We start from the raw sequence: 10,451 nt of genomic DNA, 5'->3' as shown, positions 1-10,451 counted from the left end.
TTCGTCAATAGCATTTAGTAACATTTGGACAGAAGGACATTATTTCGAATGGACATCTAGTCGAATATGAATGTTTAGTCCAGTCCAGAGACGTAGAACATTTAATCCTACGGACATTTAGTCGAAAACAGATTTTTAATTGTATCGTGATACATTTCATCGAATGACATTTCGTTGAATGAATATTTGAAAATAAGAAACTAGTAAATAATAATTAAAAACTAAATGATGCATGAATATCTCCAGAAGATTCTGTTTGTTCAATTGAAAAATCCTCATTAGCTCCCATATTTGTTTCTTCCGCTGCTGATTAAACTTTCACACGTCCTTGAATTCTTCCAATCAATTCGTCCATGTATCTTGGGATTATTTAATCGAGTTTATACGAAAATCTATTTGTCATAAAGCTAGTTAAAACTTAAATTCTAATTTAATTTGCTAGGTTTATAGTATTAGCAGAAAACAGTTTCTTCAATTCGAGTCAAGTTCGAGATACCGAAGACGATCAAAATACGTATCTGTAAAGTTACTATCAAGTGGTGGAATTAAATGGGATAGTACTAACTCGTCTTATGACAAGTGAAGAAATTCCACTAAAAACCTTAAAATAATTATCTACACACATTAAAAATCCATTGACCAATTATTCATTTTACTAAATTACCTATCATGCTAAAGTTTACTTTCAATATTTGACTAAATGTCCATTCAACTAAATATTCATTCGACAAAATGTCCTTTCGACTAAATGTACATTCGCCCAATTGTCCGTTCGACTATCTGTCCATTCGACTAAATGTCCCTTCGACTAAATATCCTTTCGCTTAAATGACATTTGACTAAACGCCATTCAATCAACTGTCCCAAAGCCATCCTACGCTATAGAAAGTTCACATTTTTCTTCGTTCTAAAAAGTGTTCTAACCCACTGTGAAGCGCAAATTTTGTATCAGATCCAATAAACTCTCGCGAGGGGGAATTTTCAGTCCGTTGATGGAGTCGTTCGCGAGAAGTTTATTTGATTTCAGGAGAAAGCGTTTTGAGCGGTGTGAAAATTCGTCCAAGTCCAGGTGTAGTCCTGCTTTAGTCGGACTGTGTTGAAAGATCAAATGAAATTGCAGTTTGGTGCTGTTTTCCTGGAGTTCACGCGGGTGTCCTGAAGGGTGACACCGAAGAAATAATCATTCTTAATCGACACTTGTTTTTATACTATGATCATCTCTAGTCAAGTTTGACAGACAGTGCAAACATGAATGACACGTGATTTCGTTAACCAAAGTATATTTTGAGAAAAGACCATCATCTCCAACGCCGCCAATTTCCACGAGTCTCAATTAGGGGACACGGCCTGTGTAAATTAATTACCCGAACTAATCATGAAGAGAAGGAGCACGTTCCTATCAACGGCCAGAACTTCATCGACCGTAGTGGTTGCAGCGCTCGCAACGCTATTGTCCTTCCTATCATCGTTGCCGGCAACGATGCAAATATTTGGCTATCAGTTGCCGACGATTCGGCACATCGAGGAGCAACCGCCGCACCACCTGCAGCAAGATATAATGGACTTTATCGACCTGATTCCGTTTGACGACGTGCAAACGCTGATGCAGTACTACTACCACTACGATGTTGAGGTGGAGAACGCCTTTGACTATGTTTCCAGCGAAGATTACTCGCAAATAAAGCTGGAAATTATGAACCTGAGCGAGGTGCAAAGTTTCCATCGGTATCTGGGCAGCATTGGTTTCAGCGCGGAACAAGTGTGGAAAGACCTGTGCCTGCGCTTCGACGTGGAGGATGTGTTTGTCGAACCGGATGACACTATACGCAATTGTGAGTAGCTACTATAGTAAAACATAGGTATTCCGCGTCCTTCTGTCGAAATGAAGTCCCTCTCCATAGATGCAATCAAATGTTCTATCAACAATACATTTTGATGAATTTAAAATTCTTTCAGTGAGAACATTCTCTTTTTGAAGAAAGTGTTAATAACCTGGCTCAAATATACTGAATGGATTTTTTTGCCTTTCTCGTATACAAAGTATACGTAAAGGCTATATGATCACTCCAAAACCAAACTTTTGATAGAAAGCTCGGAGACCCATAGTGTTATATACCAATCGACTCAGTTCGACGAATTGAGGTGATGTCTGTTTGTGTGTATGTGTACAAAATTTTGTAGACACACTTTTTGGAACTTAGCATTGGCTCGAAACAAGTTCCATTCGACTGAGAATCCTGTCCCAATGGTTGCTATTGAAAATTGGCCAGATTGGACTATGGGATCAGAAGTTAGGGCCAAAATACTATTTTCTATGCGCAAAACACGCTAAAAAACACTCACTCATATTTTTTAGTATTATTTTTACACGAGAAAGGCACCAACACCACTAGGTGGATTAATCAGGGTTTTTTTTTTTAATTATTGTTACGTTTCTAAGGTTGTTAAGTGTTGGGTTAGTAATGTTAATAAAATAAAAAAAAATGTTAGTAGCGTTAGTTTTTTTTTTGTAAATTTGAACTGTATAACAGTAGTGTGGGTACAAAGAGGAGACATGTTGAACATTAATGGGTGCAACAACACGACATGCAGGCGCGCGCAAATCGAGGAACAAAAGGGGGTGGTAATAAAAGAAAAATCCCATCTTGGGAGTGATTGAGGCGCAATCAGATTCCGCCATCCCTGACTTTAGTTCTGGCGTTCGTGTGCTTCGGATCGAAAGAAGTAAATTGTTAAAGTGTCCAAGTGATTAAGTGAGTGGTAGAAATATACGGGTGTGAGATTAAGTTCAATCAGTACGGCATTTGTTAAACGTTTTCCCCGGTACCCTAACAGGACCTTTTGTGGTACCTCACGGTACAACTCCATTTTGTGTGCCAGCCTACGGTTGGCGAAGCACACGATCGGCCTAGTGGTCCCTAGCTGGCCACTACGCCTTAACCGTAAAGCTATTAATTTCGACTCTAGTTTAATGCCTCGGAGATGGCTTTTCAGTCTTGACAAAATTAAAACACTGTTATTTAATCTTGTCCAACGTTTCGGTCCGTTTGGGACCTTCCTCAGGGACTCAATTCTGACAGGTTTATCCTCAACTGTGGTTCTGCTCAACCAATCAAACCTGTAAGAATTAAGTCCCTGAGGAAGGTCCCAACCGGACCGAAACGTTGGACAAGATTAAATAACAGTGTTTTGATATTGTCAAGACTGAAAAGACATCTCTGAAGCATTAAACCGTAAAGGACATCAAAACGTCGTGCGCGGCTATAATTCATCAAAGAGCGATTCCTCGTGCCCGAATCGGTGCCCTAACCGTAAAAGAGGACCCCTCTCGCCAGAGTCATTATGGTATCGTCCTGGGCTCTGTCGATGTAAGCCAAAGTGGGAAGACGCTTGCGTGAGAAGCAGATCGTACCGTCAAGCCAAGACGATCTGCTATCCGATCCACCAGATTCTCCTTCCGACTACTACCACCACCCCGCCGTATATTTAATAAACCCATAATTTTCATCCACAATAGAATTCATTTTCAACTAACACGAGAAAGGTGCCAATAAACTGCACGTTATTCGCGAAGCCCCTCCGATTGCCCAGTAGTAAGCCGGCCTTGAGACCCAGTTGGAGGGGTCACCTGCTATTGAAAAGTTTACCGCGAGCTAGAGAAGGGTAAAAATGTTTGTACCTGAAATAGGTGGTCTGGGTGATACTGCAGCGACCGAACGAGCAGCTGCAGCTCTCCCAGTGCTGGAAGAAGCACATGGATCAGGATTACCTAATCTAAAAGCTGTCGAATTTCCGAAAGTTCGGGTACCGTCGTGCAGGGCTTCTTTTGATTCCGGGGATTTTGGATTTTTGATTTTTTGAAAAAAATAAACGGAAAAAATACCAAATTTGAAACAGAAAGTTGCCATCCAACTATCAACAAGACACCCGATTCGTTAAAATTCTTGTTTTAAAATGTCCAAAGTAGCCCCTGATTTTTCAAAAGAAGCCCCGCACGACGGTATACGATGAGAATATTCTCGATGGGAAAAAATAATATTGATAGCAAAAGAGCTAAAGGAAATGACGATCAACCGAAAACTAAAATTATGCTGGTGAATCGTGTCGTAAGCTAGGTAGGGAACTAGGTTTAAAATGCGCCAGTCAGCTAATACGAGCCATTGCATTTTCTGGGTTATTAGGCTAAATTAAGTTACAAAACCGATGGCAGCTGGCGCCTAAACATGTTTTTAGATCAACAAATTAAAAATAATAGTCAAGACATTTATAATAAAATTTTTAAAAATAAATTTGTTTTTTTCCGCTTTTTGATAAAATTTAAGCTTCCGTTCCCTTAAGGATTTTCCAGTAGATAAAAACATTTTTTCAATAATCTTTGCACATGTCTGGAAAAACAAATTAGTAAAGATTGTGCCAACTTACTAAAAAGTTAACTTTACTACATTTTTCATAGAAAAACATACATTTTATTAAAACTTCTGCATGCAGGGTAAAACGCGCCCATCTAATGTGCTTGACTATGGATGTCATTGTTTGAGAAGGGCGTGTGCCGATAATAATTTATTTTTAAAATATTATCAATTAAAAAGTTAAAAAGTAAAAATTGAAAAGTGATAAAATAAAAGTGAAAAGTGATGAGTGAGAAGTTATGAGTGATGAGAAGTGAGAAACAACAAGTGAGAAGTAGGAATTCAGAATTCGACTAAAAAGCCCTAAATAGTTTTATAATCAATCATGAATTGTAAGCTGGATTTGGGATATGAGAACTGAGGAGTGAGGTGGGAGAAGCAAGAAAAAAGAATGAGAATTGAGAAGTGAGAAGCGAAAGGCAAGCAGCAAAAAGTGCGAAATAAGATGTGATCAGTGAAAAGCGAGAAGCAAGTAGTAGAAAGGGAGAAGTAGTAAGCGAGATACTTTGTGAGAAATGAGTAAAAAAGCATGAAGAGAAATATGACAATTGATAAATGGGATGTGAGAAGTGAAAAACGAGACGTGAGAGGTGCAAGGTGCAAGGAGTGAAATTGAAGAATAGAAAAAAAAGCAAGAATAGATGCGAGTTTTTTTCAGCATAGATTTTTGGGCATCCAATAAATCCTTTTGGATGTGTAGATGTAGAATATTATAAGTCAACGGCAGAGGTTTTCGGTCATCCAAGAAATCCATGGAGTTTCGTCCTCAGATCTACAAGCGTAACTAAAGATCAATCGGACTGTTTTAAATGTGGTACATGCCCTTTTGGATGTGAAGAATAGAATAAGTCAACGGCAGAGGTTTTCGGTCACCCAAGAAATCCCTGGAGTTAGGTCCTCTGATCTACACGCGTAACACCATCCTTTTGGATGGTTAGAATAGAATGAACCATCGTAAGAGATTCTGGGTCATTCAAGAAACCCCTGGAGTTAGGCCTTAAAATCTACACCCGTCACTTTAAGATTTATCGGACTATTTTAAATCTAGTACTGCAAAACCTCTTTTTGCGCCCAAAACGGGGGAGCGTAAATTGAATCAGAGCGTAAAAAGAGGGAGCGTTATTTCGAATTTAGGGCGTAAAAAGAGGGAGCGTTATTTGTGATTTTGAGCGTAAAAGGAGGGAGCGCTATTTGGAATTTGGAGCGTAAAAAAAGTTTGCAATCTTTAAGGTAAGCAAAGTTTGATATTTAACACACTTTTAGTCTTAAGATGTGTCTTTTACCTATTTCGGTATTAGGGTCGTCCAAATTGTTTTCGTTATCATGGTCGTCCCATTGTTTGAAGGCTGAGGCCTCAAGATGTTCTTGGTACGCCAAGAAATCAAGAAGTCATAAGTGGTAAAGATCCTTGATGACGCACAGTAAGACGTTCATTATTATTTTCAAGGCTTTAAAGTTTTTCGAGAACCTCCTGGAGCTTGGACCTTTGTTTTGTGATACATTGGATAAAATGCAACCATTGCATATGTTCATGGTCATCCAAGAAAACTCTGGAAAAGGCCTTAAAATATACACGCGTAACCAGAGCTCTTTCGGCTTGTTTCAAAAGTGGTACAACCCCTTTGTGGTACATAGAATAGAATGCGTCCATTGCATAGGTTCACAGTGATCCAAGAAAACTCTGAAAAAGGCCTTAAGACTACACGCGTAACCAGATCTCTTTCGGCTTGTTTCAAAAGTGGTACAACTCCTTTGAGGTACATAGAATAGAATGCGTCCGTTGCATAGGTTCACGGTGATCCAAGAAAACTATGGAATACGCCTTAAGATCTACACGCGTAACCAGAGCTCTTTCAGCTTGTTCTAAAAGTCGTACAACCCCTTTGTGGTACATAGGATAGAATGCGTCCATTGCATAGATTCACGGTCATCCAAGAAAACTCTGGAATATGCCTTAAGATCTACACGCGTAACCAGAGATCTTTCGACTTGTTTCAACAGTGGTACAACTCCTTTGTGGTACATAGAATGAATGCGTCCATTGCATAGGTTCACGGTGATCCAGGAAAACTCTGGAATAGACCCTAAGATCTACACGCGTAACCAGAGCTCTTTCGGCTTGTTTCAAAATTGGTACAACACCTTTGTGGTACATAGAATAGAATGCGTCCATTGCATAGGTTCACGGGGATCCAAGAAAACTCTGGAATACGCCTTAAGATCTACACGCGTAACCAGAGACCTTTCGACTTGTTTCAAAAGTGGTACAACCCCTTTGTGGTACAAATAATAGAATGTGTCCATTGCATAGTTTCAGGGTGATCCAGGAAAACTCTGGAATAGACCCTGAGATCTACATGTGTAACCAGAGCTCTTTCGGCTTGTTTCAAAATTGGTACAACATCTTTGTGGCACATAGAATAGAATGCGTCCATTGCATAGGTTCACAGTGATCCAAGAAAACTCTGAAAAAGGCCTTAAGACTACACGCGTAACCAGATCTCTTTCGGCTTGTTTCAAAAGTGGTACAACTCCTTTGAGGTACATAGAATAGAATGCGTCCGTTGCATAGGTTCACGGTGATCCAAGAAAACTATGGAATACGCCTTAAGATCTACACGCGTAACCAGAGCCCTTTCAGCTTGTTCTAAAAGTCGTACAACCCCTTTGTGGTACATAGGATAGAATGCGTCCATTGCATAGATTCACGGTCATCCAAGAAAACTCTGGAATATGCCTTAAGATCTACACGCGTAACCAGAGACCTTTCGACTTGTTTCAAAAGTGGTACAACCCCTTTGTGGTACAAATAATAGAATGTGTCCATTGCATAGTTTCAGGGTGATCCAGGAAAACTCTGGAATAGACCCTGAGATCTACACGCGTAACCAGAGCTCTTTCGGCTTGTTTCAAAATTGGTACAACCCCTTTGTGGTACATAGAACAGAATGCGTCCATTGCATAGGTTCACGGTGATCCAAGAAAACTCTGAAAAAGGCCTTAAGACTACACGCGTAACCAGATCTCTTTCGGCTTGTTTCAAAAGTGGTACAACTCCTTTGAGGTACATAGAATAGAATGCGTCCGTTGCATAGGTTCACGGTGATCCAAGAAAACTATGGAATACGCCTTAAGATCTACACGCGTAACCAGAGCTCTTTCAGCTTGTTCTAAAAGTCGTACAACCCCTTTGTGGTACATAGGATAGAATGCGTCCATTGCATAGATTCACGGTCATCCAAGAAAACTCTGGAATATGCCTTAAGATCTACACGCGTAACCAGAGATCTTTCGACTTGTTTCAACAGTGGTACAACTCCTTTGTGGTACATAGAATGAATGCGTCCATTGCATAGGTTCACGGTGATCCAGGAAAACTCTGGAATAGACCCTAAGATCTACACGCGTAACCAGAGCTCTTTCGGCTTGTTTCAAAATTGGTACAACACCTTTGTGGTACATAGAATAGAATGCGTCCATTGCATAGGTTCACGGTGATCCAAGAAAACTCTGGAATACGCCTTAAGATCTACACGCGTAACCAGAGACCTTTCGACTTGTTTCAAAAGTGGTACAACACCTTTGTGGTACATAGAATAGAATGCGTCCATTGCATAGGTTCACGGTGATCCAAGAAAACTCTGGAATACGCCTTAAGATCTACACGCGTAACCAGAGACCTTTCGACTTGTTTCAAAAGTGGTACAACCCCTTTGTGGTACAAATAATAGAATGTGTCCATTGCATAGTTTCAGGGTGATCCAGGAAAACTCTGGAATAGACCCTGAGATCTACACGCGTAACCAGAGCTCTTTCGGCTTGTTTCAAAATTGGTACAACCCCTTTGTGGCACATAGAATAGTATGCGTCCATTGCATAGGTTCATGGTCATCCGAGAAAACCCTGGAATAGGCCTTAAGATCTACACGCGTAACCAGAGCACTTTCGGATTGTTTCAAAAGTGGTACAACTCTTTTGTGATACATAGAATGAATGCGTCCATTTCATAGGTTCACGGTGATCCAAGAAAACTCTGGAATAGACCCTAAGATCTACACGCGTAACCAGAGCTCTTTCGGCTTGTTTCAAAATTGGTACAACCCCTTTGTGGCACATAGAATAGAATGCGTCCATTGCATAGGTTCATAGTAATCCAAGAAAACTTTGGAATACGCCTTAAGATCTACACGCGTAACCAGAGATCTTTCGGCTTGTTTCAAAAGTGGTACAACCCCTTTGTGGTACATAGAATGGAGTGCATCCATTGCATAGGTTCACGGTGATCCAAGAAAACTCTGGAATAGACCTTTAGATCTACACGCGTAACCAGAGCTCTTTCAGCTTGTTTCAAAATTGGTACAACCCCTTTGTGGCACATAGAATAGAATGCGTCCATTGCATAGGTTCATAGTCATCCAAGAAAACTTTGGAATACGCCTTAAGATCTACACGCGTAACCAGAGCACTTTCGGATTGTTTCAAAAGTGGTACAACTCCTTTGTGGTACATAGAATGAATGCGTCCATTTCATAGGTTCACGGTGATCCAAGAAAACTCTGGAATAGACCCTAAGATCTACACGCGTAACCAGAGCTTTTTCGGCTTGTTTTAAAATTGGTACAACCCCTTTGTGGCACATAGAATAGAATGCGTCCATTGCATAGGTTCATAGTCATCCAAGAAAACTTTGGAATACGCCTTAAGATCTACACGCGTAACCAGAGATCTTTCGACTTGTTTCAAAATTGGTACAACCCCTTTGTGGCACATAGAATAGAATGCGTCCATTGCATAGGTTCATAGTCACCCAAGAAAACTTTGGAATAGGCCTTGAGATCTACACGCGTAACCAGAGATCTTTCGACTTGTTTCAAAAGTGGTACAACCCCTTTGTGGTACATAGAATGGAATGCGTCCATTGCATAGGTTCACGGTGATCCAAGAAAACTCTAGAATAGACCTTTAGATCTACACGCGTAACCAGAGCTGTTTCGGCTTGTTTCAAAATTGGTACAACCCCTTTGTGGCACATAGAATAGAATGCGTCCATTGCATAGGTTCATAGTCATCCAAGAAAACTTTGGAATACGCCTTAAGATCTACACGCGTAACCAGAGATCTTTCGACTTGTTTTAAAAGTGGTACAACCCCTTTGTGGTACAAATAATAGAATGCGTCCATCCAAGGTCATCCAAGAAAACCCTGGAAAAGGCCTGCACGCTTAACTAGAGATCGTTTGGCCTGTTTGAAGAGTTGAACATGCCCTTTATGGTACGTAGAATAGAATGCGTTATTTCAAATTTTCATGGTCATCCAGGAAAACCCGGAAGTAAGACGTTTGGATCTACATGCTTAACCAGAGATATATCAATCTGTTTTAAATGTGGTACTTTTCCTTTGTGGTCCATAGAATAAAATGCGTTCATGGCATATGCTAATTGCCATCCTAGAAATTTATGGAGTAAGGCTTCTAGGCTTACACGCGGTAACATGGTAAGGTAAGGTAAGGCGGTAACACGGTACATGATCTAATATAGCGCCGTTTTTTCCTTACGTTTTTATCGTGAAATTATCTCGTTCCAATTTATACACATTTTGCATTTCCAAGGAGTAAACAGTTTCGTACGTGATATGAATGAAGTTAGTATACTACCTGGAACCCATGACAATAAGAACTACTTGGAATGCGAATATACCAAAATGAGGTTGCACACCTTGGCAATAACTGCCTAGAGCTAATGACACAAACTTTAACTATTTGGAATGCAAACGAATACCAACAGCCTCCCGTTCGGGGTTAATCTGCAAATCATAACTGTATCGAGTTCATACATAGTTCCTACTACACGGTGTGTTTGTCCGAAGAGGCTTATTTTCAAAAAATCAGTATCTCTAAAACACTTACTACACGAAAGTATAGGTTTTCCTCTTTCACGAAGGTGCATTTTTGAAATTTTCTTCGGGGGTCATTTTTCCATACATTTTTGAGGGGTTAAATCATTTGAGATTTCTATGGAATTTGCACCAAAAATAGTGAAAAAA

General features: G+C 40.1%; 1 protein-coding gene across 1 annotated transcript in view; it reads left to right on the top strand.

The window, feature by feature from the left end:
* The first annotated feature begins 1,003 nt into the window (after positions 1-1,003).
* Positions 1,004-10,451, top strand: part of LOC134215171 (protein G12-like) — a 32,074-nt gene continuing 22,626 nt past the window's right edge. Inside the window, exon 1 of the mRNA XM_062694412.1 lies at positions 1,004-1,832. Coding sequence (XP_062550396.1) covers positions 1,376-1,832 — 457 coding nt within the window. The 5' untranslated portion in view covers positions 1,004-1,375. The remainder of the gene's footprint in view (positions 1,833-10,451) is intronic.

Source organism: Armigeres subalbatus, chromosome 2, assembly GCF_024139115.2.
Source record: "Armigeres subalbatus isolate Guangzhou_Male chromosome 2, GZ_Asu_2, whole genome shotgun sequence".
NCBI classification, from domain to species: Eukaryota; Metazoa; Arthropoda; class Insecta; order Diptera; family Culicidae; genus Armigeres; species Armigeres subalbatus.
This window is presented reverse-complemented; position numbering and strand designations above follow the sequence as displayed.